At 41.2% G+C, this 19,598-nt stretch overlaps 1 protein-coding gene across 4 annotated transcripts in view; it reads left to right on the top strand.

Moving 5' to 3' along the window:
- Nucleotides 1–2,379: 2,379 nt before the first annotated feature.
- Nucleotides 2,380–19,598, top strand: part of ADAM12 (ADAM metallopeptidase domain 12) — a 201,723-nt gene continuing 184,504 nt past the window's right edge. The window contains exons 1-2 of one of the 4 annotated variants that reach the window (XM_083506121.1): nt 2,380–4,863; nt 5,222–5,350. In XM_083506121.1, coding sequence (XP_083362247.1) covers nt 5,233–5,350 — 118 coding nt within the window. In that variant the 5' untranslated portion in view covers nt 2,380–4,863; nt 5,222–5,232. Of the gene's footprint in view, nt 5,351–5,627; nt 5,999–19,598 lie in introns of those variants that run through there. The other 3 variants (XM_083506122.1, XM_083506123.1, XM_083506124.1) reach the window with 3 other exon arrangements.

A 19,598-nucleotide genomic window follows, 5' to 3' on the forward strand; every position in this document is an offset into this window, starting at 1 on the left:
GTCCAGCAACTACGGGAGGGTCTCAGGTTCCCTATCTTTGGTTTAATTGGAAAATGGCCAGTTAAGGTGCATAGGGAAGCAAACTTAACCCTGATCTAAATCCAACATTGTATCAGATTTCACTGTAATTGCTTCTTAGCTGGAGCTTGCATTCTGAATACTTTATACTAAAATTGCATGTCTCTCCCCGCCTCAAAACAAATCAGATTTTTGTAAGTAGCAATTGTTGTGAAGATGACCTATGACTGTATTTCCTGTATCACTTTCTTTTTTTAAGAGTAGCTGTAGGTAGTGTTTTCAAACTTTGCTTTCTGCTATGGAGTCTAAAAGGAAAGGAAGCCAAGATTCTTTCCGTGTTGTGTCTCTCCGCCATACCCCCTCCGTCCCCCGTGACTCACAATTTTAGAAAAGCAGCTGGAATTGCAAGATGCGATAAGCACATGGTAACTGGCAACGTCATCTTGATAAGAAAATAGCAACATGGGGGAAATAATGGGACCTTATGGGAGGACATAAACCAAGGCAATTTCGAGTCTGAAAAGGATGTATGAAGATAAATGTATGAATGTGTACAAAGATACTAAACCATAAACAATTCTCTGCTTTCCTAGGAAAAAATAGGCTGAGATGGGGGAAACTGTGATTTTGACTTCTTACCTCTGAATGTAATATAGCAGATAGTTCTGCCTGAAAGAGCTGCAGTTTGGTGCTCTGAAGTCTGGCAGTCAGTGGTGGATCCTCTGAAGAACAACAGATGCACCAGCAGAATGAAAGAACAGGTTAGAGGGCATGGCTCCAAAATGTCACAATTCAATCTGCTGCTGAGCCTTCAGAATCAGTGCAACCTTCAAACCTTAGTGCAGAAATTGCCAAGTAAACATCTGCTTAGATCTCTTGTGGGGAAACTGTACTATCCCAAAGTTTCCTTAACAAAGTGTGTGCACAAGATAAATTTCTATGTAAGTGGATTGACTGAGAGCCCAATGAGAAACCTTCCTACGTTATTCGATACGGGCTGCAATTCCTTTGAAGTCCTTGGGGTGGGACTTATTGTGAAGTAAACATATATAACTGTGTAGTCCTATTTATGAACCACAGATATTAGCACCTTTGAGCAAATACAGGGTACATTTTCCTTACCAATGAGTTATCAAAACGAACCTCCCAGTTATCACGGAGAAGAGGGGATGGTGCTTCAGTCAAAGCAACTTTCCCAATCTACTGCTCTCCATACATTTTGGCTTACAACTCCCATCAGCCCCAGCCAGCACAGCTGTGGAAGGCACCAGGTTAAAGAGAATTTTCTTGAGGCATGTCTTTCATGCAGCCTTGATGCCTACGACTTTTGTTGTTGTTGAGAAGTTTCTGAACTCCGTTTTGAGCGTTTGATGGTCCTGCCTGTGTTGCCATTTCCAGAGGTCTGAGGTTGCAGGGTCCCTGTCTCCAGCACCCTACAGCTACCCAAACAGCAGGAAAAAGGAGCTTCTCAGCCGTTTTGCTTGCTGGAGCCAATCAGAGTGAAAGGAGATGAGTCGGCCATTGAGGATTGACACTTAAGAGTCACTTTGGAGAAGGCATGCAGGAAGAGGGGTTGTTGTTCTGTATGCTCCAAAGCTAAGTATTTAAGAACACTGAAAACAAAAGGTGTTTCCATTTCAAGAGAATGGAGTGCAAGCTGGTTTTTTGGTTTTTGGGTGTGTGTTTTTACATATAATGGAACTTCAAGGAAAACACAACCTAAATCGTTCCGAAAGAAGATATTGGAGCTTCCAAAGCATTTGCCATTTACGTGCACAGAAAATAGTAGATAGAACTGAAATGCATTCTTTCAAGATTCATTGCAACCCAAGCTCATGTTACCTTTTCAGGTTAATCCGCTTGAGTAAGACTATGCATTGACTGGAGAAATTCAGTTGGAAGAATTCAGGTGTGATTGATGTAGGCTAGGCAAAGATCCCAAGAGGAACAGGCCAGCAAAAATAGCTGCTACTTAAAATGTTGCTCCCAAACCATCAAGTTGCACAGCAACTATAAAGCAGTGGAATGTATAAACTTTACACACACACACACACATGCACTTGATGTCCCAGTTCTTTCTAAATCGAAATTATGCTTGCTTGGTGGCATCTTGTAAATACTGCTTCATAAAATTCTTTTATCCTTTTAGAATGTGGTCTCATTTTGAGACAGGCTGTTGCCAAAAGATTAAAACTGCAGCATATATATATATTTCATAAATGCATAAATAACTTCAGGATTGTTCTGTCACTTTTATTTATATCTGAATATAATTTTACAGTGCTTTATCATTTTAATAAGAAACAACAGTTTGGCAGAATTCCCCTCTGAATCCCGAAATCTGCTGTCATTTTAAAAAACAAATCACCCAGTTTCAGATATAGCTTAGCCATTTTAACCATTTACAGGGTAACCCTATTTGTGTATACTGAGCAGGCAGCCCCATTGAGTTCAATGGGTGTTGAGACTGGGGTGCTACTTCTTTATAAACATGCTTAGGATCAGACTGAAAACTCACTTTCCACATACTATGAGCAGGAACCCCTGCAAAGAACACTCAGGATTTTTCTAGGCCGAAATGTCAATATTAATACTGTGGTCAGGTTTGGAGGTAGCAATCACACTTCAGTAAACCACGGCTGCTGAGGCCAAGAATGAGCATCAGGCCCATGCAATACTCCTCCACCTTTACCTTTGTTTGCACACAAGAATAGTTTGAAAAGCCATAAATTTCCATTATATCCATACTAGAAAACTGTTTTAATTTAATCAGGATGTTAAATCCACTGAGTTGGAAGAGTGCATGTTCTAGAGAGGGTGGGAAATGGAAAATATGTATGTTTCCCTTTTCTTCCTCGTAGAACATCCCTGGATAGAGCAGGGGGAGGATTTTGTTGACCTCATGACACACACATTCATCAATCCCCTCCCCTCCTGGATACTTACTAAGGCCTTTTATATTGCAGCCCCCACAATGTGGAATTTTGTCTGCTATCCCGGGAAATGTATCTGCCACTCCTTCACATCCTATTTTTCCCTTGTAATTGGAAATTGTAATCCTTAGGTAACCCTTTGATATATGTACTGCTGATTGAATTTTGTTTTTGTTATGATTCTAGTTGCTTGGTTGTTTTATCTCCCCCTTTTAACAATTATTGATTGTTATTTGTTTCATTGTTTTGTTTTAATTTCTGATGTTAGCTACCCTGGATACTTTATGGATAGAAATGTAGGAATGAGATCCTTTCATAGACAATTTCCCCCTGCTATGAGATGGAAAAACGAAGAGAACAATTCATTCCATATTAAGTGTCTTTAAAATTCCATTGTGTTCTCTGGAAGTGATTAACCAGAATCTCACCCCTTCCTTTTGAAATCATTGGGATTTAGGCAGCAAATCTAACCACTTTACTTGGGAATAAGCCCCATTAAATTCAACAGGAAATACTTCTTCCATGGGCCCATGCAAAAAGGTACAGCCTGACCTAATGTGAGAATTCATGGTGACAAGGCCAGTTGCACGTCAGAGGGCATTCCACAGCCTGGGGGCTACCACGGAAAAGGCCTTCTCACCCCTCATGAACTTCACATGGCAGTGGAACTGCCAACAAGGCCTGCCCTACAAATTTCAGCACCCAGGGTAGTCTATATGGGAGGAGGTGTTGCTTCAGATATTCTGGGCCCAAGTCACTTAGGGCTTTATATGTCAAAATAAGCACCTTCAGTTGGACTCAGAAGCGTAATGGCAACCAGCACAGATCCTAAAGAAGCTACTCAGGCAATAATGTCTTCCAGCACCCTGGCTGGTGCATTCTGCACCAACTGCAGCTTCTGGACCACCTTCAAGACCAGCCCCATACGTAGTGCATTACAATGGTTGACTGGAGGTCACCAGAGCATGCATCACTTCAAGTCAAGCTATTTCATGTCATCCTTGGCAGGGAGTGGGGGGGGGGACTCCATTTTGGGAACTGCACCAAAGCCCCTAACCACCTTAATTCCACCTTGAGGGTACAAACCAAACTTGACAACTACATTTCAGAATAAAACAAGTATGTGCAGTAGATGAATTATCACGTGCATAGACCCTTTTGTCCTCCTCACCTATTCCAAAAAGATGGATTTTTACCAGCATTACAAAGGTGGATGCATGAATTTCAACACATACACAAAAACTGGCTTTTATCCACTTGCAGAAACTAATACTTTAGTGTTCCAAATTCTGGAAGAATGATCTGGCCCCTTTCCCTGCCTGCTGCAAGTCTGTCATAAAGGAAAAAGACTGCAAACATCATCTATTTACATATGTTCCTGTGATGGGTGACCGCATGTCAGACACAAAGTAATATCTTTTCATTTGTCTGACAGCTGTGACAATGTGAATGAAGGAAGATTTAAAAACAAAAATCCTGAGGGAAGCATGCTGAAGAAGTATTCTATTCCTCACACTTTAAAATGACATAAAATACAATCCAACCAGGCATTGGAATTAAGCACAATTATAATATCAGCAAGGAATCCTTTTATTTTTGAGGGGACGGGAAGAACTCATCACTTTTTTCTGAAGCCATTTGAGTCACACACACAACAATCTGAGAGAAGAGACGTTTGAGACAAAACAAGATCATTCATCATCGCTGGAGGGGAAGAAGAATTTTACAGCCAGCCTTAAAATTAATCCCAAATGAGGGAGTCTCCTTCCAACACGAACTGAAAATTGGCAGGTCACTTGCTCTGCAAAGGAACGGTTTCTGCCTGCACGTTTCGGAGGGCGCTAGGACCCTGCGCGGGAGCAGCAGGACGAAGGCAAAGAAGACAATAATTTGTTCCATTGTAATGAGAACTGTGAGTGTTGGCAAGGGGCACTTTTTCACAGGGCCTGCCTTCTTCCACTAACGATTTTCAGTGCCTCCTGTTAGCCAACCCGGGCAATTTGTTCAGTTATTGCAACGGTCAACATATTTGATCTTGCGGGGGGGGGGGGAACCCCCTCTCCATCAACAGTTTAAATTAAGAGAGGGGGGGAAATATGAAAGCAAAGCCCAGCTCATCATCAGCCTATGCAGGAGCAGGAGGGGTTTGGGAGTCAGCTGTATGCAGGAAATCTCTCACATCCTGAGTTTCCGTGCTCGCTCTCTCGCTCTGTAACTGTATATTAATGGGGCTGTTCTCCAGCCCCAGCTGATGAAAGTTTCTCTCTCAGTCTAGGCTAAGATGTCCATGCGTCGCCATGCAGAGCGGCTACGCTCCCTTCCTCCTCCTCAGCCCCCTGCCCAGCTCTTGCTCCTGCTGCTGCTCAGCCTCTTAATAGCACCACCATCCGGGGCTCAAGGTAAGTTGGAAATGCTTATATACGTAACATGCATGCATGCACCGCACATATCTATAACTTCCTTGTCGCCAAAGCGGCCCTCCCCAAGTTCTGTCAAACGTCCACGTTTTGCATTTCTTTTGTCCTGCAAGGAAGCCGCCCTTTCGGCATATTTTCTCTGCTGTATCTCCCCGGCACCTCTTCTTCTCCCCCCTTTATATTTTACCCCCGAGTTGGTCACACTGAACAGTCCTCCCACTACCGCCCCGCTCTCCTTTTGTGTGACTGGTATATAGAAGGGAGCAGCGAGGAGCCGGCATTTCTCTTTCTCCGTCTCTCCGGGCGCTTCTGTTGGCGGCTCCTTCGCTGGGCGGGGGTGGTCGGGGGGACGCTCGCCTAGCGCGAAGGACGGAATTCCCGCCCGCCGGCGCCCTAACGCCTCCCACGAGCGCGAGCCCTTCCAGAGGCGGCGTTTCCCTCAGCGCAAAAGCGCGGGCTTTGCTGCTCCGTTTCGAAAACGGGCACAAGAGGCGCTGCTGCCGCTTCGCGCCGGTGTTGCCGTCAGTCACTTCACGCCAAAAGGGGGTTTCCGAGAGGCCATCTCCCCTCCCCCCTCCCCAGGACTCCCACCCGCTTTCAACAGCTGTGTGGAAATGATAAATGTAACAGGTGAAACTCTCCGTCCACCGCCGCCACCATTGCAGTCCTGCATGCCTCGTGGACACCTGTTGAATGCCAGCCTGCCTGCCTGAGTGCTGTGAAAGGCAGAGGACGCCGAAGGCGGGGGGGGGGGGGAGGGAGAGAGAAGATCTGCTTCACTTTCAAAGGTTGATTTCAAGACAAATCACGGGTGAATCCTAGGAACAGTGAAATGTCCCAGGAAGGGTCCTCAGGCAGGATTACCTCCAGCTAAAACTTTGAAAGGTAATTCCCGAATTCAGTGGGGATTCACTTTTCAGATAAGGCCATAGGAAGTATGTGTGTGCAGCCCTAGTTGTACATGCAGTTGCAGAAGTTGCTTATTATTGTTGTAAATTAAGTGGTGTGTGAATATGGGTTTTGGTACATAAATAACAACCCGCCCTGTTTGTTTGTTTTCCAAATAAGCTTTTTCTTCCGTTTGTTTTCTGATTTGATACCAGTAAGTCACTGAAAAGCAACAACAGGGCTGGTTTTTTTATTGGCATGCAGCTTTTACACTACAGTTCTATGCACACTTTCATGAGAGTGACATCATTCTGAGTAAATGTGTTGAATTTTACTTTTACTCATGTTACTAGAAATAAGTGTGTTGACCTGTGTGCATGGTTGGGTGCCCCAAGAATAGAGGCAAATATAAGTGAATCTGTAGTATGATAAAGTACACAGCCTTGTTCTCACATAACACTGCCATCCTTCCCAAACCAGGTGCCTTCCAGGTGCTAATTTAGACTGCCACTCCCACCATCCTTCACCATTGGCCATGATGGCTAGGACACATGAGACTTGTAGTCTAAAACATCTGGAGGGCAGTGGATTGGAGAAAACTGTGCTAACCATGGTTTGTTTGGCCCAAGGGGTAGGTAACATTTTTTGGCTTGATGATCACATTGAGGGTTTGCTATCTGTCCAAGGACTACATACCAAACTAAGCACATTTAACACATGCAGTGTGTGTACAAATCCACATACACTCAGGGTAGGGGAGATGCAGTTTGCACACACACACACACACACACAGTGGTACCTCGGGTTAAGAACTTAATTAGTTCTGGAGGTCCATTCTTAACCTGAAACTGTTCTTAACCTGAGGTACCACTTTAACTAATGGGGCCTTCCGCTGCCGCCACATGGTACTATTTCTGGGTTAGCAGAGTCTGTAACCTGAAGTGTCTGTAACCCGAGGTACCACTGTATATATATGTACACCCATTCAGATTGCAGGGGTGGGAAGCAGACAAGATGAGCCTGCACACATGCACATTCACACAGAACAGATGGAGCCGGACGGACTCAGGAGCAGATTGAGCCACATAGAAAACAGGATTTTCATTCTCCAGGGCAGTGCTAGAGTAGGAGAGTCTCCTGTTCTAGCAGTTCCCTAGGGAGGAAGAAACAGAGCCATCTCTTCTTACCTTTGAAAAGGTCCTTCTTCCTATGCCATGGCACAATTGTCAGAAGGTATTTGACAGGAAGCGTTAAGAAACATTTCTTCCTATTTCATCAGCCTTCCAGAGATGTTCTAACAAGCACACTCACCTTTTAAGACTGGTGCAACAGAGAAAGAACCTAAAAAGAGGTGACATCCCCATTCCCACATCAGCAGTGACCACAACAGTGGAGGCACAATGATGCCACCTGCTGGATATTTTTTAATTTTGGGGGGGAGGGGAAAGGTAACCAAATTATTTGGTGGTTGGCTGGGCTTCATGGATCACCTAAAATCAGTTGGGGTGGGCAGTGGATTTGGGCCATGGGTTAGCCACCCCTGGTTTAGTTAAAGTGAGGCTTGTTTGATTATCTGAACCCAGCCCAGTATATTAACTATGCTTTGTTTTCTGGAAACAAAGCACAATATGAGCAATGTTTTATTGTTGACATGAACCATGGCTTGTTTTAATGATGGTTTGGTGTCATGTCTGAACCCAGCAGCTATGCTTAACCATGGTTTGTTTGATCACACCACGCCAGGTGCTCAGCCTGCTGTGGAAGCAACTGAGGAAAAAACAAGTTTGGGTGAACAATACATGGCTTGTTCATTTGCTTGTTGTACTATAGCTTACTGTTGCATGTGAATGCAACCAGTGTTTGGAACCTTCCCCTTGGAATGTTTTCTCAGTATAATATAGCTGCAGAGCTCTAATTCAGATTAAACAATGTAGTCCTATACATGTTATAAGTATCCCCCACTGAGTTCATTTACACTTATTTTCAGGGAGGCATGTACAGTATTGCAGTGTGTTAAAACTGGGCTTTTGCATGGAACAGAACCTTCACCACCACCCATAGGTGCCAACTGAAATAAGGCAAGGCCCAATGGTGGTGTGTTTTTGGCATTTGTTAAAATAACCTTGTTTGCCAAGCAGTTGCTGGTTAATGATACTTAGCTTGTAGTTTTCCTGGCTACTGTAGAGGTTGCTGTAGTCGTTTTTTAGTGTTGATTTTATTGAATTAGTTTTGTAATTGTGAACCAGCTTTCACTTTTCAAAAAAATGAAATGCAGCATAGGGGTGTTTTAAATAAATAAATAACGGGATAATGATATGAGTTGATGAAGGCTATCTGTGACCCACCGTGCTGATAGATGCAAAACTTCAAGCGACATTCTCTAGCTCTTGTCAAGCACACATGCTTGTGGGATTTGACTCACAGTGTACCTCTGTACTGAATTATGCTGCTTCTAGGCTAAATACTTGGCACACAGGATCCATAATATGATCGGCATGGTATTTGTGTTAGTTTAAGGAGAAAAATTATACACCTGAGATATTAAAGCATAAAATGGGTTACTGTGAATGTAGGGTAGGCACTTCACAAAGCAATTTTATGAGTGCTTAACTGCCCAAGTGTTTATGTAATGAATTTAAATAGCTCTGAGAGAGTGTAAGAACTTAGATGAATAGCAAAAAAACCCACTCCTATACTGCTTTTTGTAGGCAACTTATTCAGTCTCTCTTATATCGCATATCAGGTCTGTTTGTTTCTTTGGACTGCCCCATTCCCAATGTTATATGTACTTTAAAGTCAAAGCCAGTTTTGGATAATCTGTTACTTGTACTAGGGTACTTGTCTCAGCTGCAATTAATACAATAATTACAGTACAAATAATGTATTGAACTAAAACACAGAACATATAGAATTGCAGACAGATACTGATCTTGCCAGTTTGTCCCAGAACCAGATGGACACAACAACAACTACAAATAAAAAACTGAGATAAACCCAAGCTTCTGTATTTGAAACGTTCCTCATTACTGAGGATGAATTCTGCCTTAATTTTATTGAAATGACCTTCTGTAATCATTGAGTGAGCCATGTTATAAAAATTTGTTTCATTCGATTTTATATTACGAAGCCCATTACATATGCTTCACCTATCTACATTCCATGCAACATGATTTGTTTAGTATGAAGTATCATAGAATTGTAGAGTTGGAAGGGACTCCGGGGGTCATCTAGTCCAACCCCCTGCAATGCAGGAATCCTGCCCACAGCCTTCCCTGAATGATTGAAGCTTGCACTTAGTCACAGGCAAGCACATGGCCTAATTCATTGTTTATTCGTATCTATGTGTAATTGCAACAGACCTTCAAAATAGGAGATTTATGCGTTATTTAAAAGTATGCAAAAAAGCAAAGTTAGCCTTACTGGCCAGTAACAAAAAATCCAACCAAAACATCACAAAATAATTTGCAAGCTTGCAAATTCTCTATAATTCTTCACCAGCTAGAGAAATAAACAGAATGGGGAAGGAAGGAGAGGGAAGAAGAAGAAAGTTTGCTGACTCATGTCAAAGCTATGGGGTATGTATCTGGTCACAGTTATAATGTGAGAGGAGGTAGCAGACATCCAGACAAAGCTCTCTTAAGTGCTCTTCAGATACTAGGTTGCACCAAGGACTGCCAGGAAGAAGAAACATAGTAATGACTGCCTTACCATCTCTAAAACCACAAAAACTAGAATTGACCCAGGGACTAGATCTGTCCCTTCCCACCTATCAAAGAACCCGTGTGCTTTTCCTGGTTGCCTGTGTGAATAGTTGCATACTTCACAACTGGAAGTATTAGCAAACTTCCCTGCCCCTGTCCCTGCCTATGGATTGTTTACCATCTAGCCCAGTGATGGCCAAACTTGGCCCTCCATTTGTTTTGGGACTACAATTCCCATCATCCCTGACCACTGGTCCTGTTAGCTAGGGATGATGGGATTTGTAGTCCAAAAAAATAGCTGGAGGGCCAAGTTTGGCTATCACTGATCTAGCGCAATGGAGATTTAGGGAGAATTTGGAAGGTTGCACGCCATTTTGCAATATTTTAAATCTTTGTTTTGTAATATACAACTGCAAGAAATTATGAAATGGTGGGAAACTAGGGAATTTGGAGTTCATCACATCTGATGTGATATGAGACCAGAGATTCAGAAAGTGTCAAGGTGAAAGTCGCTCAAATTCGATTGTCTCCAAATTATACTGGCCTTTGGCCTTTGGTCCCTTGAAGGCTCCTTTATTGAAGCCTAGAGGTTTCTTTTTCTCCATCTCTAGGAGAGTCCTCAAATCAAATTGTTGGTCCCGCATTTCTGTTCCTAGTCTCACTTGCTAGTCCTGATGGTACTACTGCCAGAAATTTATTTACTTTGGTACCCCGTGCTGCATAACCTCCAGGTTATGGAATCTTCAGGTTACGGCCGCGGCAAACCCAGAAGTGTATACTTCCAGGTTTTGCCGCATGCGCAGTAGTGCTCTATCGTGTTGCGCATGTGCACAGAAGCAGTGCCCTCTAGTTACAGATTTTTCGGGATGCGCACGGCATCCGGAAACGAATTAAATCTGTAACCAGAGGTACCACTGTATTGCCAGTGGTGCATCGATGACATATACTCTGGAGGAAGGGAGGCACTCTGATGTGTGGCAGGAAAGGGAGATGTTTGAATATTAAAGAGACAGGGGTCTGAGGTTGCTGGAATAAGGCAATCCTATTTTGTGGATAGAATCCAATTTAGATTAAGGCAATTATAATTAGTTATATGCCCTTGGTTTGCAATGAACCAGTGTGGCTTTGAAAAATTTGGGACCAAATTGAGAGTAGAAATTATTTTTGTAATGACTGAAAGTCAGTGTGGTATAGCATTTTGGGTGCTGGACCCTAGACCTGGGAGTCTAGGGTTCGAATCCCCACTCAGCCATGAAATGCACTGTGTTACCTTGGGCCAGTCACCATCCCTCATCCTAACGAACCTCATAGGGTTGTTGAGAGGATAATATGGAGGGCAGGAGAGCAGATACTTGAGCTCTTTGAAGGAAATGTCGGATATAAAAGCATAAATGAATGTTATATGATTACAAAATATTGATAATAATTTGAGACAGAATACTAGGCACACTCACTAAGCCCTGTCTGATGCATTGAAACTTTCTTATAAGTAAACATGCATTGTTAGTCTGCAGTTCTATTCCTACTTTCTGGGAGTAAGGGCCATTGAATTCAGTGGGGCTTACTTCTGGGTGGACTTGTATAGGATTGTGCTGTCAGCTATTTTCATAGCATGTGAAATCTACCATGCAAAATATTTAAAATATGTGCACTTTGTGTGTTTTTTTAAAAAATCCATTAAGACTTTAGCTATCATCTTCAATGCTTCAAAAGCATGGTGCTATTAAAATGACTTCATTTCAGTGTAATTTCTGGCCCAGAACTTGAGTAAGAATGAGGACGACTTGAATTTACTGTTTGTGTATCTGAAAATACAGTACAATGAAACCATAGATTGGATAAACACATTTTTTCTTCTCCAAAATATATGATCTAATATGGCAACAAGTGGAATCCTCCATGGCCTGTTAATTGTGCTGGCTGATAGCATACAGCAAGGCATACAGATCTGAATGTGGAACTTGGCAAAAATGCCTTTTGCATCTGTTGCCAGCAGTTACACAAAAGATTCTAATCAGGCACATATTTGAAACTTTTTCTGGTAGTGTCCTCAATTTGTTGTGGTGTATGTGTTTTTATATTTGTGTCCCTTTCAAAATATGAGCTGATTGAATGTAGCAAAATACCCCGCTTATGGCTGCTTATCTATGAAAGATTAAATTACAATGTGAACGTCGCGCCATCTGAATGGTGATATGATGCAAAACACAAAAATATTGAATGAGTAATCCTCCAGCTCTTTGTCTTGACACTGCGTTAAGTGAAATGAACATGCAAGCAGGCAGGAGCTGGAAGTATTTGAGTTCTATTTATTACTAGCCGCAGATGCAAGGACTAATCCCTATGTATTAGTTCTCAAGGTGCTTTTTGGTAGAAACTGGGGGGGGGGGATATAAGCCGGAACACTGTTTTATCTTTGTAAAACTGATCAAAATGAGATGTTGGTTACATAATATAGTTATAGGGTTCTAATATATATATATTGTGTCTATGACTTTTCATGCCATCCTTTGTTCTCATAGCTGTGAATTAAGCCATTTGCACCTATATATTATATATATTAAGTTTATTGGCCACTTTTTTTACCAAGATAACTCAAAGCAGCTTACTATACAGTGTTAGAAAATCAGATATATCAGCTAGGCACCAAATGGTTCCTTAAACCAGGGTTACCATCGCCAAAATGGAATGTACATTATTTCCAGTAATAGATGCATTTTTGCACACATTGCTTAGCTGGAGAACTGCCTTGCAAAATTTGGAGAAATGAAAGTTTTGAAGGATTTCTGTGTTTTGTTTCACATATAGTTTCAGAAAGTATGAGTTAGGTAGGTTCACCTTCACATGTGAATGGAACTGAATTTCTTTCCCATTTCTAATCACCAGCTACTTACCCTCAAATTTATCTGTATTTTGCCTTTACATTTTGCCATTTCCCTTCTCAGGGCTCACCCACACTTCCTATTGTCCCTCTGCTTTCCGCTAGTGGGAAAACTGCTCTTAGCACTCAGTTGGAGCAAACAGCAATACAGGTTTTCTCCAGATTTATGTTTTCTCCTGTTTAGCACTAAGGAGTGGGTTTTCCATGGGAGCAAGGGGGGAATGGCTCAGACCCATGCAAGAAAGTGTGGGTCAAGCCAATATACAAGAAATGAAAGGTTTATAGAGATACTATATCGACATATAAACCAGGTATTTTTAAAGATACAGTCAGCTTTGAAATATTTGACTTAAATAAGTTCTGCTCTTTCACGCTGCACCAAACATATGCTTGAATGACTGATGGAGTCATATGGCTCCCAGAATGAAGCACTTTATTGTGTACAGAACTGCAGGCTTCCAAAGGTTATACCACAGAAGCTGAAATATTAAGAAGACCCAACTGTTAAGGAAGCATGTGCTACAATGGGTACTATTATATTTATGAAAGGCTGTTTAATCCCTTCTCAATATAGCAGTGTATTCAGCTAACCAAGAAGTAAAATTAGCAGTCTTGAGATTATAAAATCATAGAATCATAAATTTGTAGAGTTGGAAGGAACCTCAAGGGTCATCTAGTCCAACCCCCAGCAATGCCGAAATCTCAGATAAAGCACCCATGACAGATGGCCATCCAACCTCTGTTTAAAAACCTCAAGGAAGGAAAGTCCACCACCTTCTGATGGAGTCCATTCCACTGTCAAACAGCTCTTACCTTCAAAGTTCTTCTTGATGTTTAGTTGGCATCTTCTTTCTTGTAACTTGAAGCCATAGGTTTAGGTACTATACTTCACAGCAGGAGAAAACAAGCTTGCACCATCTTCCATCTGACAGCTTTTTAGATATTTGAAGATGTCTATCTTCTTCTATCTTCTCAATCTCCTCTTATCCAGGCTAAACATACCCAACTCCCACGACCGTTCCTCATAAGGCTTGGTTTCCTAGACCCTTGATCATATTGGTTGCCCCCCTTTTCACATATTCAAGCTTGTCAATATCTTTGTTAGTGAGAGCCAGAACTGGACATAGTACTCCATGTGTGGTCTGACCAAGGCAGAGCAGAGTGGAACTTTTGCTTCCCTTGATTAGGACACTATGCTTCTGTTGATGTAGCCTAGACTAGCATTACCTTTTTTTTGCTGCTGCATCACACTGTTGCGTCATCTTATGTTTGTGGTCTACTAAGACCTCTAGATCCTTTTCACACAGACTACATGCAAGTCAGGTGTCCCCCATCTTATATTTGTGCAGCTGGTTCTTCCTGCCTAAGCGTACAACCTTACATTTGTCGCCATTGAATTCTATTTTGTTAGTTTTGGTCCAGATCCCCAATTTGTTAAGGTCATCTTAAATTCAAATTGTCTCTTCTGTGTCATTAGCTACACCTCCCAGTTTGCTAATTTAATGAGCATCCCCTCAATTCCTATTCCAAGTCGCTTATAAAGACATTGAACAACAATGGGCTCAGGACAGAACTTTGTGGGGCTTCATTTGTCACTTTTTTCCAGGATGATGAGGAACCATTAGTGAGCACTATTTGGGTTTGGTCAGTGAACCAGCTAAAAATCCACCTAAAAGCTACCTCATCCAGCCCACATTCTTCCAGTTTCTCCACAAGAATAGCATGGGGGACTTTGTCAGAAGCATTACTGAAATCAAGATACACCATGTCCACAGCTTTCCCCGGATCCGCCAAGCTTGCAACTCTATCAAAAAAAGAAATGAGATTCCTCTGGCATGACTTGTTTTTGAGAAACCCATACTGGGTCTTAGTAACCACAACATCCTTTTCTAAGTGCTCACAGAACAACCATTTAATTGTCTGTTCTAGGTCCTTTCCTGGTGTTGATGTCAAGCTGATTAGTTGGTAGTTTTGGGTCTTCTTTTATCCCCCTTTTAAAGATGGGAATAACATTTGCCCACAGAGGCTGGAGATTACACCTGCAACCTCCTTTAGTACCCTTGGGATAGGCTCATCAGGCCCTGGAGATGTGAATTCATATTGAAGGCATATTTTGTCTTGCAGGTTTTTTATCAGTACATTGTAGCTCAGAAGGAAGTGATTCACTGAAAAGGAAGTGATGACACTGAATATTTCTTTGAACTGCAATGTAGCAAAGTTTCTTTTAGCGGCTTAGCTAAAGGGGCAGTAATACTTGAAACTCATCCTTCTCATTCGAGTAGTTATGTCTTATGAATCTAAGCAATGCAAAAGATCAAATGGACATGCAACAAACCTCCATGTAGATTAGTTTGAAGCTGGCAGCCCTGTCAAGTTAGAGAGAGGATACATTTTGATTAGAAGCAGAAGGCACTGAATTAATTTCAGAAAAGCATGGAGTCATCTAGCTGCTGTTTTGTCCTCAGGCTCATCAAAGGCCTTAGCTGATCTTTAATGTTCTAAAAAAATGTTACATGATTATTAATTTTGTACAGAAGAAAAATACATGATGTAAATGAACAAGATAAGCTGGAATTAAGATTAAAAAGAGAGAAAAAGAAGCAGCAGGATGTGCTATTGAATAAATGTTTTGTGGAAGAAAGGGTACACTTTATTCCCTTTGTAGGATTCAGTAAGACTTGTACTGTATATACATAACACTGAATAGGACTTAACATTTTTAGCAGGTACTTTGGGATCATTCTAGCTATTCTCAAAGACGCTATTTGATAGATCAGGGGTCTGCAACCCGCAGCTCCGGAGCCGCATGTGGCTCTTTTACACCTTTGCCGCGGCTCCGGGGCGGATACTAGCGAGGGGAGGAGGCGCATTGTGCGCCCCGACACTCCCCACTGTGGCGGGCGCTCTACTGGCTGTGACGTTGCATGGGGGCGGTGCGTGCGTTAGTCACGCACCGTTCCAACATCACCTTCCCGCCCGCTGTCAGATCGGAGGGCAGCGGCGCGCATGCTTTAAATGTCGCAATGGTTTTGTGGCTCCCAGTTGTTGTTTTTCTTCGGAAACGGGTCCAAGTGGCTCTTTTTGTCTTAAAGGTTGCAGACGCCTGTGATAGATACTCATTTTCTAAAAGCTGGAAGTAGTGCCAGTGTTGCAGCCCCTTTATCTCTGTAAACTTCTCTGCATGGATAACTTGTACAGATATTGGTTAGATTTTCAGAATGCCCGTTGAGGTCAGTAATGAATGGAATAGGGGTGAAGAAACCACAGCCTAGTCTAGATAGGATGCAAACTGAGTGGTCTGTTGAGATTGTGGATATGGCTATTTTACGTTGGGTCATACTGCTTGTGGTGTGCTTCTGGATTGTAAGGAGGTAGCTGTGGTCAGAGGTTAATGAGCTTTAGCTGATACACCAGCTGTCCTGCTTTCAGGAAAATGAGGAAACTGCTGATGACTTCTAACCTTAATACTGATCCAGAATTTAGAAGCATAGCTCTTGGGAAGGGGTCATCTGCATAGAGTATCTACTTGACCATTGTATTCCTTTTTGTTGTAGAAAGTCTCTGCATTGCATATTATCTAGGAGATGTTGTAGTTTAATGATCAAATCTGCAAATCTTAGGTTGAAACATAGGCTTCATCTTTTTGTGTGTGGAAACAAGCACTAAGAATGATCGAGGAAGCCGATGCCATCCTCTAATGTCGTCATCTGAGTATTTTCAGAGCTATTGTTCTAGACGGGTATATTCTTTTTCAAATGCAAATGTCCTTGACTGTTATTCCCTTGTCAGTGTTTGATTGATAATTCTGCAGTGTAGATGGTATCCCGTTAACAATTTGGGACCAGTTTACCTGCAAGATCGCCCTACTCCATATATGCCCACTTGACCATTTCAACCTGTGAAACTCTAGCGTTGTTACAGGTGCCATATAATGCTCCTTCTAAACATTTCTGTTTAGCCAAGCCTGTCCAGATATGTAGAATGTTGATGTGTGTTTTAATTGGGTTCTTTTTTTAGCTTATTTTTGAATTTAATTATTTTTGAATGTTTTAAATAGTCATTTTTACCTATTTTTACTGATAATTTCATTTTTTAAATTCTTTTTGTAAATTTCTTTGAGGTTTTTTAGACTCAAGTGGTAGAGAAATAAATAAATAAAATCATGCTGCCCACATTTTCACCAAGCAGAATATTCTGACAGACTGATCTTTTATTAATAATGTTAAATGTTTGTGATTATGAAACACATCTGTTTCTTTAGAGGGCAGCAAGTGTTAATTCTGCCACAATTTTCCATATTGTTTATCTCTCAACAAAGGCTTCTCTTTCCCTTTCTGTGAGTAAAAATAAAAATTCTTTTTCCTTGTTCTGTTTACTTCCATGGCAGCATTAAGTCTTTCCTTTCATGATGTTATGGAAGGAAAAGAAGTAATAATAAAAGCGTTGTAGTATATTGAAGATTGTTATCATTTGAGTTCATACTCCTCTGAAGGCTTGTGAGCTGAGAAGAATAAAATGTTTTCCATCTATATCTGACCAGTGATTGGTAGGAAGTATTTTCATTATGTTTGAGCAAAAAATAAAGGGGTACTATATGATGGAAAGGAGCTACTTTCAGTGCACAATGAATTTTTTTAAAAAAAAAGTTTCACATTTACGATTTTTATACGTCTTACTATAATAAAAACTTTAAAGCAACAAATAGCATTTCCTAAAAACTGAATAGAAATAGATAAAAACAAAATGCAACCATATTTCTTAAATAAAAACTGAGCAGTGTGCAAAAATATTAATAAGTAAGAGTCAGGGACCAGGAAAGTCTGTATAAACTTAAGTTTTTAAGGAGCATTTAAAAGGAATTACTGCCTCTTCCTCACAAATTGCCTGAGAGAGGACATTGCACAGAGTGGGTGCAACCACCAAGAAGGCCCACTTCCATATTGTCACCAAGTGACTATCTGGTGGTCATGGAACAACAAGCAGGAGCTCTTCCAAAGATCTTAAAGACACATGACATTAACGCCTTTGCTACATTTAAATGGGTTATAATTAAGGAATATTTGATTGAAAAAGGAAAATAAATGTTCTGATTAAAAAGGATGAAAACCCAAAGCTTTAAAAGGCTCAGTAAGATGGGGGAAAGTCTGCCTTGCCACAAGCTATAATTTTATATTTACAAATGCACCAGCAAATAAACTATAATTATTAATTTAGGTAAAATTAGCTTGATCCTCAACTGGTGCAACTGGGCTCTAACTGTGATTAATTCTCAATAGTACAGTGCTGGGCCATGTGTAAATTATTAGGGCATTGCCTAATCACAGTACCTTTTTGTAAATAAGTTGCAGTGATTGGTGCACTGTTCACAGAGATGCCAACCAGTAATTGTGTAACAGCAGTGGGTTGGGTCATGACCAATAACATTTTAAGGTTTCAAAGTTGCTGATTGATAACCTTTCTTTTGCTTTATCTGTCTTCATTTGTTCTGATTATGTGTTTTATTGTTGTGTGGTAGATTATTATATTGATTATTTTTTACCCTGTCCCAATATCAATAGATGAAGGTGGGGCTATAAATATTTAAAGAAAAAACAGAACCAGAGAGAGCATATACAGGTATTTGGTGGTTGTAGTGTTTATGCACTGAACTAAATGTAGGCAGACGTTTTGGAACACAGCCATATAAGTGAACATCCAGAAGCTTGCTATCTTTTGTTTCCCTGTATGCTTACATCTCATTTCCTGTTTGTTTCTTACACAATGTAGGTTCTCCTATGTTTATAACAAGCTTTTCTGCCTTCCATATCTCAAACACAGAAAAGAATTAAGAATATACATTCGGCATTGTTTGAATTGTATAAGTTACTCTTCATTTCTTGTCTTGACCCTTTGACATCTATCTGCATCCCCCCCCTTTTTTTAGTAAGTTGTTGTGAATCCTGTTTTGATGTCCTGTGTGATTCTGTCTAACTGACACAACTTCCTTTGTGTCTCTTTAGGCAATTTACAGCCCATGTTTCATACTGGCATGCGTCCCTCTCTCATACAAATGCTATCTCTCTCTGAAATGTTTTGTCCATTTCCCCCTTTTCAAATAATTTATCAGTATGAGAACGCCCTATTTATGCAGTATGTTCCCCTGACTTTAGCAGTCTTTCGCACAGTTAACACTCTATATCTGAAAAGGTTTACAGGTTCAGCATAATTCTTCTATAGGAAGCCCAGTCCTACTTATTTGCAAACAGGAACATGGTTGTCTTACAGCTAAAACTGGATCTGTTGTTACCTGATGAGGAAGCCAAAGCTGTCAGATTCTGCCCTAATTGTAAGACAAAGCCTATATCCTGTTTTTGCTTCTAGATGCAGTTGGTTTAGAGATGTGCTCGTCTTCATGGCTGAATTAATGACCCATCAAATACTGCAAAGAAGGACCTGTATTTTATAATCAGCCTTACAGCTGATTATAGTGAAGCTATTATAGCAAGAGTGGTGAACCCATGGCCATTCAAATGTTGTTAGACTACAACTCTGACCATCCTGACTTTTCAACAGTCACTGCTGCTTACCAGGAGGGGTGAGGGGATTGGGAGCTGGGTGTAGCACCATCTGCTACTAGGATGAACTGAATACTTCTTGTATGTGGTTGCAGGAAGACAAAAAGGACCATCACTACTCAGTCATAATGGATCACCTAAGAAGAAGCCTCAAATGTAAAGCTAGTTTTTAAACATTGTTCTACACATATAGGCAGATGCAGTGC

The sequence above is a fragment of the Podarcis liolepis genome, assembly GCF_965112155.1.
Source record: "Podarcis liolepis genome assembly, chromosome: 5".
In the NCBI taxonomy this organism is placed as follows: Eukaryota; Metazoa; Chordata; class Lepidosauria; order Squamata; family Lacertidae; genus Podarcis; species Podarcis liolepis.